The sequence below is a fragment of the Dendrobates tinctorius genome, unplaced genomic scaffold (assembly GCF_039654945.1).
Source record: "Dendrobates tinctorius isolate UK_male_01 unplaced genomic scaffold, ASM3965494v1 ptg000353l, whole genome shotgun sequence".
Lineage (NCBI taxonomy): Eukaryota > Metazoa > Chordata > Amphibia > Anura > Dendrobatidae > Dendrobates > Dendrobates tinctorius.
In genome coordinates, this window is record NW_027362019.1 from 2,624,426 (window position 1) to 2,649,650 (window position 25,225).

The 25,225-nt window shown below is 50.3% G+C and overlaps 1 protein-coding gene across 3 annotated transcripts in view; it reads left to right on the forward strand.

Annotated features, from left to right (window-relative positions):
• The window catches only part of ARHGEF39 (Rho guanine nucleotide exchange factor 39), an 83,477-nt gene extending 68,344 nt beyond the window's left edge, over positions 1-15,133 (forward strand). For all 3 annotated transcript variants that reach the window (XM_073562501.1, XM_073562502.1, XM_073562503.1), the window contains exons 8-12: positions 1,714-1,943; positions 9,813-9,901; positions 10,364-10,478; positions 14,263-14,342; positions 14,443-15,133. In XM_073562501.1, the coding sequence (XP_073418602.1) occupies positions 1,714-1,943; positions 9,813-9,901; positions 10,364-10,478; positions 14,263-14,342; positions 14,443-14,512 (584 nt within the window). In that variant the 3' untranslated portion in view covers positions 14,513-15,133. The remainder of the gene's footprint in view (positions 1-1,713; positions 1,944-9,812; positions 9,902-10,363; positions 10,479-14,262; positions 14,343-14,442) is intronic.
• The last annotated feature ends 10,092 nt before the right edge of the window (positions 15,134-25,225 follow it).

A 25,225-nucleotide genomic window follows, 5' to 3' on the forward strand; every position in this document is an offset into this window, starting at 1 on the left:
CTGATGCACGGGACTGAGGAGGAGAGAACAGACTGATACCGGGGCCTGAGGTGCAGAGAACATACCAATACCGTGGCCTAAGGAGCAGAGAACCGACTGATACCGGGGACTGAGGAGCAGAGAACCGACTGATACCGGGGACTGAGGAGCAGAGAACCGACTGATACCAGGGACTGAGTAGGAGAGAACCGACTGATACCGGGGACTGAGGAGGAGAGAACCGACTGATACCGGGGACTGAGGAGGAGAGAACCAACTGATACCGGGGACTGAGGAGCAGAGAATCAACTGAGACTGGGACTGAGTAGGAGAGAACCGAGTGATACTGGGACTGGGGAGGAGAGAACTCGCTGATACCGGGGACTGAGGAGGAGAACCGACTAATGCCAGAGACTGAGGAGAGAACTGACTGATACTGGGGACTGAGGAGGAGAGAACCGACTGATACCGGGGACTGAGGAGCAGAGAACCGACTGATACCGGGGACTGAGAAGCAGAGAACCGACTGTTACGAGGGACTGAGTAGGAGAAAACCGACTGATACTGGGGACTGAGGAGGAGAGAACCGACTGATACCGGGGACTGAGGAGCGGAGAACTGACTGATACCGGGGACTGAGAAGCAGAGTACCGACTGATACCGGGGACTGAGGATCAGAGAACCGACTGATACCGGGTTCTGAGGAGGAGAGAACCGACTGATACCGGTGACTGAGGAGCAGAGAACCGACTGATACTGGGGACTGAGGAGGAGAGAACCGACTGATACTGGGGACTGAGGAGGAGAGAACCGACTGATACCGGGGACTGAGGAGCGGAGAACCGACTGATACCGGGGGCTGAGGAGGAGAGAACCGACTGATACCGGGGACGGAGGAGCAGAGAACCGACTGATACCGGGGACTGAGGAGCAGAGAACCGACTGATACCGGGGACTGAGGAGCAGAGAACCGACTGATTCCGGGGCCTGAGGAGGAGAGAACCGACTGATACCGGGGACTGAGGAGCGGAGAACCGACTTATACCGGGGACTGAGGAGCAGAGTACCGACTGATACCGGGGGCTGAGGAGGAGAGAACCGACTGATACCGGGGACTGAGGAGCAGAGAACCGACTGATACCGGGGACTGAGGAGCAGAGAACCGACTGATACCGGGGACCGAGGAGCAGAGAACCGACTGATACCGGGGACCGAGGAGCAGAGTACCGACTGATACTGGGGGCTGAGGAGGAGAGAACCGACTGATACCGGGGACTGAGGAGCAGAGAACCGACTGATACCTGGGACTGAGGAGGAGAGAACCGACTGATACCGGGGACTGAGGAGCAGAGAACCAACTAATGGACTGAGCCTTTCCGGTGCAGACCGCTCTGATGTGTTCAGGTCAGGATTGTGCTCCAAAACTGAAATGGTGATGGAGGCCGCAACTCCTTCCTCCCAGTGTATGAAGCTCTTACTAGATGTTCACTGCTGGCGACCGTCCCAGCTACTCTGCACACAGACTGACAGATGGTGTCACGCTTACATTTTGGTATATTGGGGGTCTAGTCTCACATGTGGCTGCAGTCACCATTACGTGGGGTCACATAGGGGAGCCATGAGCACATGCATCGGTCCAGTTATGGCTGACGTGGCGGTTCTGGGAGTCATCCATCCTTTGTCGGTGCTGCTCTTGCAGATGAGCTTGTTGTAATGCTTGACTGTCTCTTGTAGGGAGGCATTTCATCAGAGATGGGTGGTTGTCTCTTGTCCCACCCAGTGGAGAAGACCTTAAACATCGCATGCTCTTCCTCTTCTCTGATGTCCTTCTGGTCACGGCCCAGTGTCACCCCCTGCACCCCGTTAATGCTCACAAGTTTTGCTGCCGTGCTGTCTACCCCTTGAAGGAATGCCAAGTGGAGAAGGTGCTGGGACACACGCAGAGCCAAGGAGGTCTCATCAGCGTATGTACTTGTCTTCTACAGAGGCGAACACGGCCCTGATCACATACATTCATAGTTAGAATATATCTGGGGAAAAGAGCAAAGGGCCGCACCGTATGGAGAAAAGCATAGGGCCGCACATTTTAGTCACTTAATTAAAGGGGTTGTCCGGGCTTTTCACAATCTCAGTACATATCTGGGCTGCAGAATTATGACAATAAGTAGTTTACTTTCTGTCAATAGTTTGCACGGTTTTCTAGATATTCTGAACAGAACGTCCAAAGGGGGGGGTGTTATGGCATTGAAATGAGAACTAGTCGTAACCTCCTACTCTACTCCAAACATGCCCTCTATAGCAACAACCCCACCCTGCATAGCTACAGGCCCTCCCCGTCCACATGAAGCAGCCCTCATCACACAGTAAGGAATTCTTCCCCTCCAGCAGCCTCAGTGTAGAGAGCTGCTCCTCCCCCAGACACACACTGAACAGTGATCTATGGAAAGTGAAACCAGTGAGGAGGGAAAATCGTCCTGTATTCTGGGCCACTCCATGATTACAATACATAACTCATTATCAGTGATTCCTTCCCTCACTGTCCCAGGCTGCTGGCAGCAGTGAGAACAGACTGTGTGATGGCCAGTGATGTGGGTCTGCAGCTTCTAATCTGCACAGGGGATGGCAGTCACTGATGTAATCTGTTGTGTGACAAAGCCTCTGCTGTGTGAATGAGACAGCTCTGTGTCACTGATGTCTTCACACAGCAGCAGATTTGGTGCAGTGTATGTGTGAGCACTGTGTCTCTAATGACACAAATACTGATGGGAGCAGCCTGTCCAATCAGCAGCTGTAACAGTGTGAAGTGTTGGGGGATGTATGTATGTATGTATTGTGCTGCTTTCACAAATACAGGATCACTGCTGTGTTCTTTCCAATGCTGGAATGATAATAAAGATGAGTGCTGGTGCAGTTTACTGCCAGCCAATGAGTGGGCAGTGGGTGGTGCTGGTCACTGGAGCTTGCTGGGTATTTGGTGGAGCTTCGCACATACACTGCACCAAATATGCTGCTGTGTGAAGACATCAGTGACACAGAGCTGTCTCATTCACACAGCAGAGGCTTTGTCACACAACAGATTACATCAGTGACTGTCATCCCCTGTGCAGATTAGAAGCTGCAGACCCCCATCACTGGCCATCACACAGTCTGTTCTCACTGCTGCCAGCAGCCGAGCCCCATCACTGCCAGCCCAAGTCCCATCACTGCCAGCAGCCGAGCCCCATCACTGCCAGCAGCCTGGGACAGTGAGGGAAGGAATTATTGATAATGAGTTATGTATTGTAATCATGGAGTGGCCCAGAATACAGGATGATTTTCCCTCCTCACTAGTTTCACTTTGCATAGATCACTGTTCAGCGTGTGTCTGGGGGAGGAGCAGCTGCTCTCTGCACTGAGGCTGCTAGAGGGGGAGGATTTGTTACTGTGTGAGGAGGGCTTCTTCATGTGGATGGGGAGGGCCTGTAGCTATGGAGGGTGGGGTTGTTGTTATAGAGGGCATGTTTGGAGTAGAGTAGGAGGTTACGACTAGTTCTCATTTCAATGCCATAACACTGGACGTTCTCTTCAGAATATCTAGGAAACCGTGCAAACTAGTGACAGAAAGTAAATTACTTATTGTCATAATTCTGCAGCCCAGATATGTACTGAGATTATGTGAAAAGCCCGGACAACCCCTTTAAGGCTTCTCTTTCAACCCCGGTGGCCCCTCAATGTCCACCAATGTATAATATATGACCCCTGCCCCACCCTGTCTCCTCCCCCCAGTGTATAATATCTGGCCCCTCCATCTCCACCGGTTATAATTTATGGCTGCTGCCCCACCCCCTTTCCTCTCCCCAGTGTATAATATCTGTCCCCTCCATTCCCACCGGTTATAATTTATGGCTGCTGCCCCACTTCCTCTCCCCACAGTGTATAATATCTGTCCCCTCCATTCCCACCGGTTATAATTTATGGCTGCTGCCCCACCTCCTCTCCTTCCCCCCAGTGTATAATATCTGGCCCCTCCATCTCCACCGGTTATAATTTATGGCTGCTGCCTCACCTCCTCTCCCCCCAGTGTATAATATCTGGCCCCTCCATCTCCACCGGTTATAATTTATGGCTGCTGCCCCACCTCCTCTCCTTCCCCCAGTGTATAATATCTGGCCCCTCCATCTCCACCGGTTATAATTTATGGCTGCTGCCCCACCTCCTCTCCCCCCAGTGTGTAATATCTGTCCCCTCCAACTCCACCGGTTATAATTTATGGCTGCTGCCTCACCTCCTCTCCCCCCAGTGTGTAATATCTGTCCCCTCCAACTCCACCGGTTATAATTTATGGCTGCTGCCTCACCTCCTCTCCCCCCAGTGTATAATATCTGTCCCCTCCATCTCCACCGGTTATAATTTGTGGCTGCTGCCCCACCTCCTCTCCTTCCCCCAGTGTATAATATCTGGCCCCTCCATCTCCACCGGTTATAATTTATGGCTGCTGCCCCACCTCCTCTCCCCCCAGTGTGTAATATCTGTCCCCTCCAACTCCACCGGTTATAATTTATGGCTGCTGCCTCACCTCCTCTCCCCCCAGTGTATAATATCTATCCCCTCCATCTCCACCGGTTATAATTTGTGGCTGCTGCCCCACCTCCTCTCCTCCCCCAGTGTATAATATCTGTCCCCTCCATCTCCACCAGTTATAATTTATGGCTGCTGCCTCACCTCCTCTCCCCCCAGTGTATTATATCTGTCCCCTCCATCTCCACCAGTTATAATTTATGGCTACTGCCCCACCTCCTCTCCTCCCCCAGTGTGTAATATCTGTGCCCTCCATCTCCACCAGCTACAGTTGTGGCCAAAAGTATTGACACCCCTGCAATTCTGTCAGATAATAATCAGTTTCTTCCTGAAAATGATTGCAAACACAAATTCTTTGGTATTATTATCTTCATTTAATTTTTCTTAAATGAAAAAACACAAAAGAGAATGAAGCAAAAAGCAAAACATTGATCATTTCACACAAAACTCCAAAAATGGGCCAGACAAAAGTATTGGCACCCTCAGCCTAATACTTGGTTGCACAACCTTTAGCCAAAATAACTGCAACCAACCGCTTCCGGTAACCATCAATGAGTTTCTTACAATGCTCTGCTGGAATTTTAGACCATTCTACTTTGGCAAACTGCTCCAGGTCCCTGATATTTGAAGGGTGCCTTCTCCAAACTGCCATTTTTAGATCTCTCCACAGGTGTTCTATGGGATTCAGGTCTGGACTCATTGCTGGCAACCTTAGAAGTCACCAGTGCTTTCTCTCAACCATTTTCTAGTGCTTTTTGAAGTGTGTTTTGGGTCATTGTCCTGCTGGAAGACCCATGACCTCTGAGGGAGACCCAGCTTTCTCACACTGGGCCCTACATTATGCTGCAAAATTTGTTGGTAGTCTTCAGACTTCATAATGCCATGCACATGGTCAAGCAGTCCAGTGCCAGAGGCAGCAAAGCAACCCCAAAACATCAGGGAACCTCCGCCATGTTTGACTGTAGGGACCGTGTTCTTTTCTTTGAATGCCTCTTTTTTTCTCCTGTAAACTCTATGTTGATGCCTTTGCCCAAAAGGCTCTACTTTTGTCTCATCTGACCAAAGAACATTCTTCCAAAACGTTTTAGGCTTTTTCAGGTAAGTTTTGGCAAATTCCAGCCTGGCTTTTTTATGTCTCGGGGTAAGAAGCGGGGTCTTCCTGGGTCTCCTACCATACAGTCCTTTTTCATTCAGACGCCGACGGATAGTTCGGGTTGACACTGTTGTACCCTCGGACTGCAGGGCAGCTTGAACTTGTTTGGATGTTAGTCAAGGTTCTTTATCCAACATCCGCACAATCTTGCGTTGAAATCTCTTGTCAATTTTTCTTTTCCGTCCACATCTAGAGAGGTTAGCCACAGTGCCATGGGCTTTACACTTCTTGATGACACTGCGCACGGTAGAAACAGGAACATTCAGGTCTTTGGAGATGGACTTGTAGCCTTGAGATTGCTCATGCTTCCTCACAATTTGGTTTCTCAAGTCCTCAGACAGTTCTTTGGTCTTCTTTCTTTTCTCCATGCTCAATGTGGTGCACACAAGGACACAGGACAGAGGTGGAGTCAACTTTAATCCATGTCAACTGGCTGCAAGTGTGATTTAGTTATTGCCAACACCTGTTAGGTGCCACAGGTAAGTTACAGGTGCTGTTAATTACACAAATTAGAGAAGCATCACATGATTTTTTGAACAGTGCCAATACTTTTGTCCACCCTCTTTTTTATGTTTGGTGTGGAATTATATCCAATTTGGCTTTAGGACAATTATTTTTGTGTTTTTTTAATTTAAGACAAATGAAGATAATAATACCAAAGAATTTGTGTTTGCAATCATTTTCAGGAAGAAACTGAGTATTATCTGACAGAATTGCAAGGGTGTCAATACTTTTGGCCACAACTGTATAATTTATGGCTGCTGCCCCACCTCCTCTCCTCCCCCCAGTGTGTAATATCTGGCCCCTCCATCTCCACCAGTTATAATTTATGGCTGCTGCCACACCTCCTCTCCTCCCCCCAGTGTGTAATATCTGGCCCCTCCATCTCCACCGGTTATAATTTATGGCTGCTGCCCCACCCCCTCTCCTCCCCCATTGTGTAATAACTTTGCCCCGTCATAACTTGCATCCGTACATCACCAAGCACAATGCTGATTGTTATAGGGAGTGGAGTTAAGCCACCACCATTAGACTCTGGAGGAGACGTGTTCTGTGCAGTGACCGATCGCACTTCTGTACCTACGTCAGATGGACGAGTCTGGGTTTGGTGATTCCAGGAGGATGTTAACCCCTGACAGCATTGTGCCCCCTGTACAGATGATGAAGAGGGAAAATGCTATGTGCAGTTATCGGGGCAGCCTCAGAGCCTCTGCTCCAGTGATAGGAAATCTTAATCTTCAGCACAACACTTTGTGTTAAGTTGTAGCTTCAGCTTTGTGGGAACAGTTTGGGGAAGACCCTTATCTGCCCCCCATGACTGTGCCCAGTGCACAAGCAACATACAGACATGGAGGAAAGAACATGAGTGACCGCAGCCCCATCTAACACCACGAAGATTGTGAGCTCGGACGTCAGCCCCATCCGACACCTATAATGGAGATTGGGAGCCCGGACCTCGGCCCCATCCAACACCTATAATGGAGATTGGGAGCCCGGACCTCGACCCCATCCCACAGCTATAATGGAGATGGGGAGCCCGGACCTCGGCCCCATCCGACACCTATAATGGAGATTGTGAGCCCGGACCTCGACCCCATCCCAACACCTATAATGGAGATTGTGAGCCCGGACCTCAGCCCCATCCAACCCCTATAATGGAGATTGTGAGCCCAGACCTCGGGACCATCCAAATCCTATAATGGATATTGTGAGCCTGGACCTCAGCCCCATCCGACACCTATAATGGAGATTGTAAGCCCAGGCCTCTGCCCCATCTAACAACACGAAGATTGTGAGCCCGGGCCTCGGCCCCATCTAACACCACGAAGATTGTGAGCCCAGACCTCGGCCCCATCCAACACCTATAATGGAGATTGTGAGCCTGGACCTCGGCCCCATCCAACACCTATAATGGAGATTGTGAGCCTGGACCTCGGCCCCATCCGACACCTATAATGGAGATTGTGATCCCGGGCCTCGGCCCCATCTAACACCACGAAGATTGTGAGCCCAGACCTCGGCCCCATCCAACACCTATAATGGAGATTGTGAGCCTGGACCTCGGCCCCCTCCGACACCTATAATGGAGATTGTGAGCCCAGACCTCGGCCCCATCCGACACCTATAATGGAGATTGTGAGCCCAGACCTCGGCCCCATCCAACACCTATAATGGAGATTGTGAGCCCAGACCTCGGCCCCATCCAACACCTATAATGGAGATTGTGAGCCTGGACCTCGGCCCCATCCGACACCTATAATGGAGATTGTGATCCCGGGCCTCGGCCCCATCTAACACCACAAAGATTGTGAGCCCAGACCTCGGCCCCATCCAACACCTATAATGGAGATTGTGAGCCTGGACCTCGGCCCCCTCCGACACCTATAATGGAGATTGTGAGCCCGGACCTCGGCCCCATCCGACACCTATAATGGAGATTGTGAGCCTGGACCTCGGCCCCCTCCGACACCTATAATGGAGATTGTGAGCCTGGACCTCGGCCCCATCCGACACCTATAATGGAGATTGTGAGCCTGGACCTCTGCCCCCTCCGACACCTATAATGGAGATTGTGAGCCCGGGCCTCGGCCCCATCCGACACCTATAATGGAGATTGTGAGCCTGGACCTCGGCCCCATCCGACACCTATAATGGAGATTGTGAGCCTGGACCTCGGCCCCCTCCGACACCTATAATGGAGATTGTGAGCCTGGACCTCGGCCCCCTCCGACACCTATAATGGAGATTGTGAGCCTGGACCTCGGCCCCCTCCGACACCTATAATGGAGATTGTGAGCCCGGACCTCGGCCCCATCCGACACCTATAATGGAGATTGTGAGCCCGGACCTCGGCCCCATCCGACACCTATAATGGAGATTGTGAGCCCGGACCTCGGCCCCATCCGACACCTATAATGGAGATTGTGAGCCCGGGCCTCGGCCCCATCCGACACCTATAATGGAGATTGTGAGCCCAGGCCTCGGCCCCCTCCGACACCTATAATGGAGATTGTGAGCCTGGACCTCAGCCCTATTATAATGGAGATTGTGATTGCTCCCATACCTGGCAGCTCCGTCTCTCTCACTTGCGCCTATACATGGCGGTTCTGTCTCTCGTTTGCTCCTATACCTTGCAGCTCAGTCTCTCTCGCTTGCTCGTGTTCCCGGTGGCCCCGTCTTGCTCGCTGCCATGCCTGGCAGCTCCGTCTCTTGTTCGCTCCCATAACTGGCAGCTCCGTCTCTCACTTGCTCCCATAACTGGCAGCTCCGTCTTTCTCACTTGCTCCTAAACCTGTCAGCTCGTCTCTCTCGCTTGGTCCCATACCTGGCAGGTCTGTCTCTCGTTTGCTCCCATACCTGTCAGCTCCGTCTCTCTAGCTTGCTCACTTACCTGGCGGGTCTGTCTCTCGTTTGCTCCCATACCTGTCAGCTCCGTCTCTCTCGCTTGCTACTTTACCTGGCGGGTCTGTCTCTCGTTTGCTCCCATACCTGTCAGCTCGTCTCCCTCGCTTGCTCCCATACCTGGCGGGTCTGTCTCTCGTTTGCTCCCATACCTGTCAGCTCCGTCTCTCTCGCTTGCTCCCTTACCTGGCGGGTCTGTCTCTCGTTTGCTCCCATACCTGGCAGCTCCGTCTCTCTCGCTTGCTCCCATACCTGGCGGTTCTGTCTCTCGCTTGCTCCTATACCTGGCATCTCCATTTTACTTGCTCCCATGCCTGGCAGTTCTGTCTCTCGCTTGCTCCTATACCTGGTGGCTCCGTCTCTCTGGCTTGCTCACGTACCCGGTGGCCCCGTCTTGCTCGCTCCCTTACATGGCAGCTCTGTCTCTTGTTCGCTCCCATACCTGGCAGCTTCGTCTGACTCATTTGCTACCATAGTTGGCAGCTCCGTCTCTTCCGTACCCGGTGGTTCGATCTCATTCGCTCTCGCGCCCGGTGGCCCCATCTGTTGCCTTCTCATTTATGCCTTATAAACTAAGATAAAATTAAAATGTCCAATTCCCTCTGTAGCTTGGCCGGTAAAGTCTCCACTGAACATTCAGAGCCTTTCTCATCACTGATCGTTCTCCGCTCCCTGGCGTCCTCCTTATTGTTCAACACTTTGGGTCACTTTCTATCCGCAGTTGTCATTCAGAAGAGAAAAGCTTCTGTTCATGTCGTGCAATCAGCAGGATATGAACGGGTGGTACGAGAGCCTGGTGATGGCGGTGAGGTCAGTGCCCCGAGGCGCGTCTTGTACTATCCTCTGTCAGTCCTACTTTCTTCAGTCCTTGATATCTCTTCTTCTCAGTACTTGTCAGTCTTGTTTTTCTCAGTTTGTGAGTTCTTGTTCTTTTCTCAGTCCTTGTCTTCAGTTAGTGATCCCCAGTTCTTAATATCCGTTCCCATTTTTCATTGTCCTTATTAGTTCTTGTTCTCTTTTCCTTGCTCCTTGTTTTATCCTCAGTCATTGTCATTTCTCATTTTCTGCTCAGACTTTATCCTTTATATGTTCCCGTTTCTTTCTGTCCTAGTTACCCTCAGTCTTTTTCTCGTTTCCCTACATTCTTGTTTTCAGTTCTCATTTTTCCAAATCCTTGTTGTCATTTTTCTTCATGGAGGGAATAGGGAATCTTCATTTGTGTGGCCTACAGCAGAAAGTTCAGTTTACTAACAACCAGGTCTGGTTCTGTAGGAAGCTTCACACAGAGAACTGCAGACAAGCGAGGACAGAAGCTCCGCAGCGACACCTGCCAACAATGACCGAGATTCAGAAGGTTTCGGCTGCAAGAGCTCCAAAGAGACACCATGTAAGAGACTACCAAAGTGGTGGTAGGTAGGAATCCAGAAAAACACCAGGAATATTAAATATAGGAATGGTGAACGTTCAAATAGGAGGTGGAGGAGGTAGAGAGGAACAGAACATTGATATGACAGGTAGAAGCGGAGGTAGAGAGGAGTGAAATGTGGACACAACAGGAGTGGAGATGGTTGAGGTAGAGAGGAGCGGAACGTGGACATGACCGGAGCGAAAATAGCAGAGGTAGAAAGGAGCGGAACGTGGACCTTACAGGAGCGGAGATGGCTGAGGTAGAGAGGAGTGGAACGTGGACATGACCGGAGAGAAGATAGCGAAGGTAGAAAGGAGTGAAATGTGGACACGATAGGAGCGGAGATGGCTGAGGTAGAGAGGAGCGGAACATGACCGGAGCGAAGATGGCTGAGGTAGAAAGGAACGGAACGTGGACCTTACAGGAGCGGAGATGGCTGATGTAGAGAGGAGCGGAACGTGAACATGACCGGAGCGAAGATAGCGGAGGTAGAAAGGAGTGGAACGTGGACCTTACAGGAGCGGAGATGGCTGAGGTAGAGAGGAGCGGAACATGAACATGACCAGAGCGAAGATAGCGGAGGTAGAAAGGAGCGGAACGTGGACCTTACAGGAGCGGAGATGGCTGAGGTAGAGAGGAGTGGAACGTGAACATGACCGAAGGGAAGATAGCGGAGGTAGAAAGGAGAGGAACGTGGACCTTACAGGAGAGGAGATGGCTGAGGTAGAGAGGAGCGGAACGTGAACATGACCGGAGCGAAGATAGCGGAGGTAGAAAGGAGCGGAACGTGGACCTTACACGAGCGGAGATGGATGAGGTAGAGAGGAGCGGAACGTGAACATGAGGAACCGAGGTAGGGAGGAGCAGAACGTAGACATGACAGGAGCGAAGATAGCGGAGGTAGAAAAGAACGGAACATGGGCATGACAGGAGCGGAGATGGCGAAGGTAGAAAGGAGCGGAACGTGAACATGACAGGAACCGAGGTAGAGAGGAGCAGAACGTGGACATGACAGGAGCGAAGATAGCGGAGGTAGAAAGGAGCGGAACGTGGACATGACAGGAGCGAAGATAGCGGTGGTAGAAAGGAGCGGAACGTGGGCATGACAGGAGCGAAGATAGTGGTGGTAGAAAGCGGAACGTGGACCTTACAGGAGCGGAGATGGCTGAGGTAGAGAGGAGCGGAACGTGAACATGACAGGAACCGAGGTAGAGAGGAGCAAAACATGGACATGACAGGAGCAAAGATAGCGGATGTAGAAAGGAGCGGAACGTGGGCATGACAGGAGCGGAGATGGCGGAGGTAGAGAGTAGCAGAACGTGGACATGACAGGAGCGAAGATAGCGGAGGTAGAAAGGAATGGAACGTGGGCATGACAGGAGCGGAGATGGCGAAGGTAGAAAGGAGCGGAACGTGAACATGACAGGAACCGAGGTAGAGAGGAGCAGAACGTGGACATGACAGGAGCGAAGATAGCGGAGGTAGAAAGGAGCGGAACGTGGACATGACAGGAGCGAAGATAGCGGTGGTAGAAAGGAGCGGAACGTGGGCATGACAGGAGCGAAGATAGCGGTGGTAGAAAGCGGAACGTGGACCTTACAGGAGCGGAGATGGCTGAGGTAGAGAGGAGCGGAACGTGAACATGACAGGAACCGAGGTAGAGAGGAGCAAAACATGGACATGACAGGAGCAAAGATAGCGGATGTAGAAAGGAGCGGAACGTGGGCATGACAGGAGCGGAGATGGCGGAGGTAGAGAGGAGCAGAACGTGGACATGACAGGAGCGAAGATAGCGGAGGTAGAAAGGAACGGAACGTGGGCATGACAGGAGCGGAGATGGCGAAGGTAGAAAGGAGCGGAACGTGAACATGACAGGAACCGAGGTAGAGAGGAGCAAAACATGGACATGACAGGAGCAAAGATAGCGGATGTAGAAAGGAGAGGAACGTGGGCATGACAGGAGCGGAGATGGCGGAGGTAGAGAGGAGCAGAACGTGGACATTACAGGAGTGGAGATGGCTGAGGTAGAGAGGAGTGGAACGTGGACGTGACCGGAGCGAAAATAGCGGAGGTAGAAAGGAGCGGAACGTGGACCTTACGGGAGCGGAGATGGCTGAGGTAGAGAGGAGCGGAACGTGAACATGACAGGAACCGAGGTAGAGAGGAGCAGAACGTGGACATGACAGGAGCGAAGATAGCGGAGGTAGAATGGAGTGGAACGTGGACATGACAGGAGCAGAGATGGAGGAGGTAGAGGAGCGGAACGTGGATACGACAGGAGCGAAGATAGCGGAGGTAGAAAGGAGCTGAACGTGGACATTACAGGAGTGGAGATGGCTGAGGTAGAGAGGAGCGGAATGTGAACATGACAGGAACCGAGGTAGAGAGGAGCAGAACGTGGACATGACAGGAACCGAGGTAGAGAGAAGCAGAACATGGACATGACAGGAGCGAAGATAGCGGTGGTAGAAAGGAGCGGAACGTGGGCATGACAGGAGCGGAGATGGCGGAGGTAGAGGAGCCTTAACGTGGACATTACAGGAGCGGAGGTAGGAGCGGAACGTGGGCATGACAGGAGCGAAGATAGCAGAGGTAGAAAGCAGAACGTGGGCATGACAGGAGCGAAGATAGCGGAGGTAGAAAGGAGTGGAACGTGGACCTTACAGGAGCGGAGATGGCTGAGGTAGAGAGCAGAACGTGAACATGACAGGAACCGAAGTAGAGAGGAGCAGAACGTGGACATGACAGGAGCGAAGATAGCGGAGGTAGAAAGGAGCGGAACGTGGACCTTACAGGAGCGGAGATGGCGGAGGTAGAGAGGAGCAGAACGTGGACATTACAGGAGCGGAGATGGCGGAGGTAGAGAGGAGCGGAACGTGGACATGACAGGAGCGAACATAGTGGTAGAAAGGAGCAGAACGTGGACATGACAGGAGCGAAGAAAGCGGTGGTAGAAAGGAGCGGAACGTGGGCATGACAGGAGCGGAGATGGCGGAGGTAGAAAGGAGCGGAACGTGAACATGACAGGAGTGGCGGTAGAGTGAAGTGGAACGTGGACATGACAGGAGCGTAGATGATCGAGGTAGAGAGGAGCAGAGATAAGAAAGATAAAGCGGAGCAGAATGTGGACATGACCGCAGTGGAGATGGCAAAGGTAGAGTGGTTCAGAATGTGAACGTGACAGTAGCAGAGATGATGGAGGTAGAGAACAGCCGAACGTAGACATGACAGGAGCGGAGATTATGGAGGTAGAGAACAGCCAAACGTAGACATGACAGGACCGGAGATGATGGAGGTAGAGAACAGCCGAACGTAGACATGACAGGAGCGGAGATGATGGAGGTAGAGAATAGCCGAACGTAGACATGACAGGAGCGGAGATGATGGAGGTAGAGAGAACTGAGATAACGAAGGTAAAGCAGAGTGGAACGTGGACATGACGAGGGGAGATGATGGCGGTAGAGAGGAGCTGAATGTGGACATGACAGGAGCGGAGGTAAAGCAGAGCGGAACGTGGACATGACGAGTGGAGATGATGGAGGTAGAGAGGAGCTGAATGTGGACATGACAGGAGCGGAGGTAAAGCAGAGCAGAACGTGAACATGACAGGAGTGGAGATGATGAAGGTAGAGAGGAGCTGAATGTGGACATGACTAAGGAGCAAATGTAAGGAGGGAGACGTGGACATGACAGATGTAGACGAGATAATTAGATGGAGTTAATGGATGTGGGTCTGACTGGATGTACGCTTTGGTTCCTCCAGGTGGACTCCCCTGTGCATGTTGCGCACCCCTCAGCTTCACAAGAAGATCCACTGTGTAAACGCCTTAAAACATCAGAACTGTACGTAGTCTTGGCACTGGAGCAGCGGGGGAAAGTGTTTGTTGTTTCTCACTTGTTTCTATAATGTAATTTTGAATGTTTTGTTTTTGTCCATTGCCAGACTTGAAGAAGACTCTTCACAACCTGCCTTGTCGAATGAAGGATCCGGATGGAAGTGTGTGATCTTCTGAGTGCTCCTCCGTGGTGCGATTATGTGAGCGCTCCTCTGAGGGGGTGCTCTTATGGGCTGTAATCCCGTGAGTGCTCGTTGGGGTGTGCTCCTCCAGGTTATGACCCTGTGAGAACTCCTCGAGGTGTGCTACTCTAGATTGTGACGCTGTGATAACTCTTCATGGTGTCCTCAGGGGTGTAATCCCATGAGTTCTCCTTGGGGGTGTGATCCTTGGGCTTTACTCCTGTGAAAACTCCTTTAGATGTGCTCCTCCAAGTTGTGACCCTGTGAGATCTCCTCAGAGTGTGATCCTGTGAGTGCTCCTCGGGTGTGTGATCCCGTGACTGATTCTTGGATGTGTTCCTGTTGCTCTGATCACATGCATTTCTTTGGTCTTCAGCTTCTGATCTGATCTAGTGTTGGATTAGGGGATTGTATGGGCCAGTCACGGTCTCTCCTAACTTTTATAACACTTTGGTGCACCTTTTATGCTGTATGTATGCTGCTGCTGTTACACTTTGGTGCACCTTTTATGCTGTATGTATGCTGCTGCTGTTACACTTTGGTGCACCTTTTATGCTGTATGTATGCTGCTGTTACAACTTCTTTGCTCAATAAACACGAAGCTGTAATATCCGCATCTCATCATCAGTTATTTCAGTAATTAGAGATGAACAGTGCTCGGCTCTGCCTTTTGCGGCTTGACTGACGGCTCCTTTACTTGAGGTCACACAGTATAGGATCAGTCAGACAAGCTGGGCAGGAATAGAGTGGAAAGACAAAGTCTCAGGAAGATCTACCGTACGCCCAGAGCACTTCAGCCTTATTTGCATTAATTCAGATGGTGATTTGTCAGTAATGGAGGAACGAATTGGTTAGTCAGAGCTATGGATGGACTCCCCCATATAAACGGTTGGGGGTGAAGTGCAGACAGATCCCCTTTATTAGGGACACAGCCTTACTAATGTCCAGGTAACCTCTGCCGATGGGTTAATAACACACGGCACTTAGACTTTGTTTTCGAAACTTGAATTATTTTTTTTATTAAGATTATTCTTTATTTCTAAAAACATTACATTTTTAAGAATCTGACTCCTGGAGGCAACATATGGCTGTGGAGTGCACCTGCCACGGTCTTAGCCGGACAGCTGGTGCCTGCCACAGTCTTAGCCGGACAGCTGGTGCCTTCCACGGTCTTAGCCAGACAGTGTCTGCCACGGTCTTAGCCGGATGGCTGGTGCCTGCCACGGTCTTAGCCGGGCGGCTGGTGCCTGCCACGGTCTTAGCCGGACGGCTGGTGCCGGCTACGGTCTTAGCCGGACGGCTGATGCCTGCCACGGTCTTAGCCGGACGGCTGGTGCCTGCCACGGTCTTAGCCGGACGGCTGGTGCCTGCCACGGTCTTAGCCGGACGGCTGGTGCCTGCCACGGTCTTAGCCGGACGGCTGGTTCCTGCCACGGTCTTAGCCGGACTGCTGGTGCCTGCCACAGTCTTAGCCGGACGGCTGGTGCCTGCCACAGTCTTAGCCGGACGGCTGGTGCCTGCCACGGTCTTAGCCAGACGGCTGGTGCCTGCCACAGTCTTAGCCGGACGGCTGGTGCCTGCCACAGTCTTACTGGTGTTTCCTCCCTCTACTAATGTACCTATACCCGACGTTGCCATTTCTGTGTGTGGTGCCACTATTACTCCCCAGCAACAGGCCCGCTGTCTTGGGGTCATACTTAATTCCGAGCTTCCTTTGCCCCCCACATTCGATCACTGGCTCGCTCTTGTCATCTGCACCTCAAAAACATTTCTAGAATTCGACCTTTTCTTACTTTTGACTCTGCAGAAACTCTGACTGTTTCTCTTATTCATTCTCGTCTCGACTATTGTAACTCTCTTCTAATCGGTCTCCCTCTTACCAAACTCTCCCCCCTCCAATCTGTCTTGAATGCTGCATCCAGGATCATATTCCTCACCAATCGTTACACCGATGCCTCTACCTTGTGCCAGTCATTACACTGGCTACCCATCCACTCCAGAATTCAGTATAAACTTATTACCCTCACCCACAAAGCCCTCCATGGCTCAGCACCACCCTACATCTCCTCCCTCGTTTCAGTATACCACCCTACCCGTGCCCTCCGTTCTGCTGATGACCTGAGGTTAGCATCCTCAATAGTCAGAACCTCCCACTCCCGTCTCCAAGACTTTACACGTGCTGTGCCAATTCTTTGGAATGCACTTCCCAGGTCAATACGATTAGTCCCCAATCCCCACAATTTTAAGCGTACCCTGAAAACGCATTTATTCAGACTGGCCTATCGCCTCAAAACATTAACCTAATCTATCCCTGTGTGGCACAGCCAAAAGTTTTACATAACCAGGTTCCCCACATCATGTTCCCACATGCTTTATGCATCCATTAGCCCTCTGTGTCTGTACTGTCACACACTTAACATTATGGCTGGTCCATACAATCAGGGCAACTGTTACCACCCACCTTTCGTGTCTCCCTCTTTCTTCATAGACTGTAAGCTTGCGAGCAGGGCCCTCACTCCTCTTGGTATCTGTTATGATCTATGTGATTATTGTTATGCTGTAATGTCTATTGTCTGTACAAATCCCCTCTGAAATGTAAAGTGCTGCGGAATATGTCGGCGCTATAGAAATATCATTTATTATTATTATTACTGGTGGGTGACGATGCACGGGATGCAGACCCCCACTCACTGCCTCTCTGATGCCAGACATAACCACTGAGCCAGCACTGGTTACTGAGGGCCGTGTCTCGCTAACATGTCACAGTCTGGACTAGGCGTAATGGAGGGGTTTACATGCGAGTAGATTGATGCAAAAAATACAGGAATATTCGGTGCAGCAAAAGCCGACGCTGCAAAAGTTGACTTCAGTCAGTTCTCGTATCCTTCTCAGTCCTAGTCTGCACACCTTTGTAAATATGGCCAGCTTCTGACATGTAGAAAAAAAACAAGAAACCCACCAAGAAGAATCGTGTCAGAACTTTTCCCCCTTCCCGGAGCCGGTTTTCACCTTCATGGCCAGACGAAATGTCACAATTCTGACCACTGTCCCTTTATGATGTTATAACTCTGGAGCTTCCATGGATCCCGGTGATTCTGACACTTTTTTTTGTGACCTATTGTACTCCATGTTATTGGTAAAATTTCATCGATATGAGTTGGAAATTTGGAGAAAATTTTGCAATTCTCAAACTTTTAGTTTTTGTGCCCTTAAATGAGAGAGTCATATCGCACAAAATAGTGAATCCTGTGTTGGAAAGCAGTCAAATCCATCACACATCTCCAGAGAGGGGGCATTCACCCCCCTCCTCTCACACAGAAGCTCAAGGAGACAAAACTGCAGTCTAAGAGCCTCAGGGATGTAGAACCACATGTTTAACATTGGGAAGTGATAAAACTAATCCCCTTTAAGGCTATGTGCCCACTTAGCCTTTTTTTCCGGACACTAAAAACCGGACTCCTTCCCAGAAATCGAGCGTTTTTTTCCGCGCGATTTCACCGCGATTACGTTCGCGATTTTCGCGTGCGATATTCAAGCACTTTCCAAGCGATTTGAAGCATCGCTTGGAAAGTGATTGACAGGTTGGTCACACTCGTCAAACATAGTGTTTGACTAGTGTGAGCAGCTTTTTACTATTGAGGCCGGCTATGCGGCCTCAATAGTAAAAGAATGTTAAAAATGATAAAAAAATAAAAAATCGGGGTATATTTACCTTCCAAAGTCCCGCGCAGTCTCAGCGACGCTCCCGTTCCCAGCGATGCCTTGCGAGATCTGTGATGACGTTGGTCTCGCGTTGCTATAGCGATCTCACAAGACCGCTAGAGTCACGCGAGACTACGTCATCACAGGACCTTGCCGCAAGGCATTACTGGGAACGCTTAGGCCGGGAATGCAGCGCGGGACGTCGGAAGGTAAATATACCCCAATTTTTTATTTTTATTCTTTTTTTTTACAGGGGTATGGTACCCAGGGCCTGGAGGACAGTCTCCTCTCCTCCACACCATGGGTACCAACCGCACATGAGACGCTTAACTTCGCGCATGGTGGGCATAGCCACATGCGGGAAGTAAGCGATTCTCATGCATTCCTATGGGTTCGGAATCGTGGCAATTCTTTACGATTCCGCACAAAAGAATGAGCATGCGATTATTTCCGCGATGCGACTCCGCCGCGGAAAAAAGCGCAGCATTAGCACAGCATGTGCGGAATGCATGGGGGGCGATCTGTAAACGATTTTTAACCGTTTTCGCACCGAAAATCGCTTAAAAATCCCTACGTGGGCACACAGCCTAAGGGCGGCACTGCATATGGCAAGGATACCTGTTGTGGAAGTGAACAAGTCTGGTGTTTGATTAAAGGAGGAGACGTGGGCTCTTCCCCCCCCCCCCCCCCGACTTTGTGTCTCCAATGTCCAGTTATGAATATTTGGGTTTGTATAGATCCGATATTGATGGGACATACTGTACATTTTCATCTTTAGGACTAATCTGGGATGAATACACATTTTTTTCATAACTGTGACACCTGCCTATAAGCCCCAAATCAATAGTGGATGACAACAGCCATGCTGTGTTTCCAAACTATGAAAAGGTAAAATCCAGATAAAAAGTATGACTTTTGATATTGAATGCCTGTGATTGTTAGGAGTAAAAATATCGTGAATGTTGAGAATATCATAATTTTCTGAAACTGACACCACATCCCACAGCCCCCATGTGAGGTCATCAAGCGGAGGTGTATGGGTGTAGTGGAGGTGCAGATAAGATATAAGGACAAGGAGATATATGAAGTGTGTTCCTGCAGAGAGACACATGACCGTGTAGACAGGATCCACGTTTACGGACATTGTCAGTCGGATAGCTGCCATCCGCTAGCTGAGCCATCTCTGACCGGCGGAGTAAGTTTCTTTGTTATGTAATGGTGTATACTGTATTGTTTTGTCCCCTTTGTGAAATCTTTTGTATTTTTTATTAACATTACTTATCGTTCTGGATTAAATATACAATGTAATAGTCCTGACTAGAGTTGAGCGAAACGGGTCAAACAAATTCAAAAGTTGCCGACTTTCGCCAAAGTCGGGTTTCATGAAACGAAACCCGACCTTAGCGTGAGGTCGGCCACGAGGTCGGCGACTTTAGCGCCAAAGTCGCGTTTCAAAAGATGCTTTAGCGCTCTTTTTCAGCCAATCAAGAAGAACGGACACTGTGGGTAACGTGATGACATAGGCAGCGGTCACCACCATCTTGGAGAAGGGCATGCAAGTGATTGGCTTGCTTTGTGGGGCGTCACAGGGGGTATAAAAGGGCGTGCACGCCGACCGCCATGATACTCATGCTGATCTCAGAATAGTGAGAGCTGCTGCTGATTCTGTAGGGAGAGCGTTAGGAAGGCAAAAAGAAAAAAAAACTGCTTCTGCTGATAGCGCTTTTCACTGTAGTTACTGTGCAGTGAAAGCTGAAGATTTTTGCTTCTGTGCAGCAGCGCTGGTGTTGATTAGCCTGCCTTTTAAGGCTAGCTGCATTGCTGTGTGCACAGTGGTGTTCAAACTGCTTTTTTAAAAACAATTCTAATTGTATTGTTTTGTCCTGGTGAGGTAGTGAGCGTTCATTTTTTCACACACCGTACAGCGGTGTACGCTCCTCACACAGTACCGTGTAACGGCTGTTATCACGGCCAAGTTGAAGCTATCTGTGTGTGACTCTGTAAGGAAAAGCCGAGGAGTTTGTCCGTTCTTACAGACCTACACCTTAAGTATATTTGCTGTTTGTCTCTCTATTCAAAACTAGAGAAACAGCGTGTGTCAGTCCGTATACAAAAACACGGAGCTTGACAATTTTACATACACCGAACAGCGGGGTACGTGCACGCTCCTCTCAGTACCATGTAACGGCTGTTATCACGGCCAAATTGAAGCTATTTACGTGTGTGACTCTGTAAGGAAAAGCCGAGGAGTTTGTCCATTCTTACAGACCTACACTCTAGGGAGATTCCAATTCTGCCCAATTCTATATACACCTTGTAATTTGTCATACACTAGGCAATTTCTGCCTGTCACATTGCGGTGTAATATACACAGGGCCTGACAGAATCCAACTGTGTCCTGAAGTCTAATGTAGAGAGACTCCAATTCTCACCAGTCCTCTATACACCTTTCTTATACCATCCAGAATCTGCCTGTCACATTGCGGTGTAATATACACAGGGCCTGACAGTATCCAACTGTGTCCTGAAGTCTAGAGAGATTCCAATTCTCAACAGTCCTCTATACACCTTTCTAAGACCATCCAGAATCTGCCTGTCACATTGCGGTGTAATATAAACAGGGCCTGACAGTATCCAACTGTGTTCTGAAGTCTAGAGAGATTCCAATTCTACACGGTCCTCTATACACCTTTCTAAGACCATTCAGAATCTGACTGTCACATTGTGGTGTAATATAAACAGGGCCTGACAGAATTCAACAGTGTCCTGAAGTCTAGAGAGATTCCAATTCTCCCCACTACTATATACACCTTGTACCTTGTTTTACAGGACCATACAGTTGTTGGTTTTTTGGGTACATTTTCCCCAAAAATGAGGAAGTGTGGTGGAAGAGTCCGTGGAAGTGGGCGGGGGTTGGTAGCTGGTAATGATGGTGTTGGTGGTGGATCTGCTGGTAGTGGCAAAAGCAAAATAGCACCTAATGCAGGAGGTGTTGAGCCTGCGTCATCGTCTGCCTCAACAAGGCCTCAAAGGCTCCCTTTTCTGGGAGTAGGTAAACCGCTTTTAAAGCCGGAGCTTCAAGAACAAGTTTTGGCTTACATTGCTGACTCAGCCTCCAGCTCTATCGCCTCCTCTTCTGAAATTTTAAAAAATAAAAGGACTGAGTCATCAGGAGGCTCCTGGTCAGGAACAACACCTTTCCTTGTGTCCTTCACCCCAACCAAAATCGAAGGATGTGGCAGGCCACACTACTCCATGGAGCTGTTTTCATACCATGCCTGGGTTATCAAGTTGAATCGTGAATTACCCAGGCCAAGATGAATCTGACATGGAGTGCACTGATGCACAGCCACTGCTAGATTTATCTGCTAGTACATTCACTCAGAGCACTACATTGTCCTCGCAGTGTACTGAGCCAGAATCTGACCCTGATGAAACTCAAGTGCCCCTTCCCGCATACTATACCACCATACACGGTGACACAGGAAGGTGCACATGACATTGAAGAGGGGGTGATGGATGACCCAGTTGTTGACCCAGACTGGCATCCATTGGGAGAAGAGGGTGCCGCTGCCAATAGCTCAGAAGAGGAGGAGGAGCATCCGCAGCAGGCATCGACATTGCAACAGCTGTTATCTGGCAGGCCCGGAGCAGTCCAAAAACGGGTTACAAAAACCAAAAGAGTTGCAGGACAGCTTGGCCAGACGGTCAAAATAGCACAGCGTGCAAGGCCTCAAAATGTCTTCCATAGTAGGAAGAGTGCAGTGTGGCACTTTTTTGAACAAAATCCTAATGATCAGGCCAAGGTTATCTGTAAGAAGTGCGCAAAGACCTTTAGCCGAAGGAAAAATCTGAGAAATTTGAATACCAGTTGCATGCTAAGACATTTAACCACCATGCACTTGCAAGTGTGGATGGACTACCAAAACTCACGTACCTTATGTGCAACTGCTCCCAAAGAAGGTAGTCAGCAACACTACATTGTTTCCCCCACTGTAAGCCCATCGGTTAGCACACCCCAAGCAGCAAATGTTGAGTTGTCGTCACAAGGGTAAATCAGTCAGGGAATCACACTGTTATTGCAACGAAAGACTGAATCTAGGCCATCAGAAAGAACACCAACTCCATCAACATCATCAAGCCTCTCAGTCCGGCATGTCCACCGCTAGTTCGACCATATGCAGCTCTCAAGTCCAGCTCACCCTACCCGAGACTATGAGAAGGACAAGAAAGTACTCATTCTCTCATCCACGTACACTGTGTTTGAACGCCCACATTGTCAAACTAATCTAGTTAGAGATGATGCCCTATCGGTTGGTTGAAAGCGCAGCTTTCCGTGAACTCATGGCCTACGCAGTACCACGCTATGACCTACCCAGTCGCCACTTTTCTCGCAAAGCCATCCCAGCCCTCCACCTTCATGTGAAAGACCGCATTGTACATGCACTCAAGCAATCAGTGAGTGGAAAGGTGCACCTCACAACTGATGCATGGCCAGGGCCGTTACCTGTCCATCACTGCGCACTGGGTTAATGTGGTGGATACAGGGGAGAGCAGTGGTGGGACAGTGCTGCCTAGCCCACAGTATAGGAAACAGTTGGCTGTAGGCGTTCGACCCTCCTCCTCCAGAAGCAAAAGCTTGTCCACAGAGCGAAGTCGCACAAGCACTCCATCTGCAGCTGCCAGTGTTGCACACGAGGTGTCCCCCTATCGATCAGCTAGTGGAAAGCGTCAGCAGGCTGTGTTGAAGATGATGTGTTTGGGCGACAGACACACCGCGGAGGTACTGGCCAACTACTTTCAGCGACAAACTGAGTCATGGCTGGGCAGTCTACATCTTGAGGCAGGCAAGGTAGTTAGTGATAACGGACTAATTTTGTGGCAGCCATAGCCCTTTCAAAACTCAGACACAAACCTTGCTTGGCTCACACCTTGAACCTGGTGGTGCAGTGCTTCCTCAAAAATTATCCGGAGTTAACAGGCCTGCTCCAGAAGGTGCGAAGACTGTGCTTGCACATCCACCGGTCGCCGATACACTCCAGTCATATGCAGAAGCTGCTGCAATTGCTCCACCTTCCCAAGCACCGCCTAATTATCGACGTTGCAACAAGGTGGAACTCCACCCTGCACATGGTTGAGCGGCTGTGCGAACAGAGGCAGGCTGTAATGCATTTGTGGGAGGATACATGGGCAGGCACTTTGAGGGCAGACATGGAGTTGACAGGTGTGCAGTGGTCGAAGCTGAAAGACCTCTGTAAAGTCCTTCAGTGTTTTGAGGAATGCACACGGCTGGTAAGCGCAGACGACACCATCATAAGCATGAGCATCCCACTTATGCGTCTGCTCATGCAAACTTTGACGCACATTAAGGAAAAGGCGTCTGCAGCCGAGGTTGATGAGGAGGAGGGAAGCCTTGTTGACAGTCAGCCATTGTCTGCTCCGAGTCCTCTCCTGGACAAGGTGGAGGAAGAAGAGGATGATGATGATGGGGATGATTATTTAGGGGAGGAGGATGCTTCTGGTGGGACAAGAGAAAATGTTGGCGTGGCAAGGTCAGGTACAGGCTTTGTGCATGATTGGAGGGATGTGGATTTGCCAGAAAGTGCTCCTCCACCCAGCACTCGCAGTGCATCATTGACACCGGGAACATTGGCCCACATGTCAGATTATGCCTTGCAGATCCTAAAAAGGGACCCCCGCATTGCCAAAATGATGAACGATGACTACTGGTTGGCCAGCATCCTGGATCCACGCTATAAAGGCAAATTCCAAAACATGCCACAGGAGAACCATGACCTAATATTGGCTAATAAACAAGCAACTCTGGTAAATCGGTTGCTTGAGGCATTCCCAGCACACAGCAGCGGTGATGGTTCTCACACGAGCCGTAGGGGCCGGGGGCAACTTGGAAGAGGTGTTGGTGGTGCACACATCAGAAGTGGTGTTGGTGACAGGGGTTTCATGACCATGTTGTGGACTGATTTTTCAAGTCCCGCTCACACGACTGGTAATACTGCATCGATTGAAAGTGACAGGAGACAGCACTTGTCAACTATGGTTACAAACTACTTCTCATCCCATATCGATGTTCTCCCTCACAGGTCATTCCGATTTGACTATTGGGCTGCTAAACTGGACACCTGGCCTGAATTGGCACAATATGCCTTACAGGAGCTCGCTTGCCCAGCTGCAAGTGTGCTATCGGAAAGAATCTTCAGTGCTGCTGGATCAATCCTGACAGAAAAAAGGACCCGTCTCTTGACCAAAAATGTGGATGATCTAACCTTCATTAAAATGAACCATGCATGGTTTTCCAAGAATTTTGTCCCACCTTCCCCTGATGACGCCTAGGTTGCCAGAAAAATGGCTTGCTTTTGTCCTCTTCCTTGCACTTGACCAATTTCACTTTTAGCAGCAGGTGAATGTCCCACATCAACATATGCCATTTTGTAAACCTCCCTAACTGGGCTGCCTCCTCTCCCCATGGCCGGGGTCACCACCTAGCGCACGCAACCGTGCGAGTGCCGTTGCCCTGGACAGGTGGGTGGGCTGACTCTTGGGTGCGGGCACTGGCACAGGGTCCCTCATAGTGCAATCAAGTGTCTCTGACGGTGGGGGTGCACACCCGCCGTCAGACACATCGCCATACTATGAGGGGCCCAGTGCCAGTACCGATGCCCATGAGTGTGCCCTCCTTGCTTGGGCAGGGCCCCAGCATTTGCAATGTTTACCTCTCCCTGCTCCTCCGCTGTGTAGTCTGGGCTGTCAAATCCTTCACTGGGACTGCCACTACAAATTTGGTGAACTGATAGAAGTTGATGGTTAAGACGTAGCTATGCCCTGTCCCGCTGGCCGGGATCTAGCTTCAGATGATCAATGGCTTCCATTTCTTATGGACGTCGACTCACAATGACATGCAGTGGTGGTTTCTCATCAGCTTTCACAGTTTTACTACACACAGACGTGTGACATTCCAGCGCACGTTTTTAAATGTGCCCTCTCATGC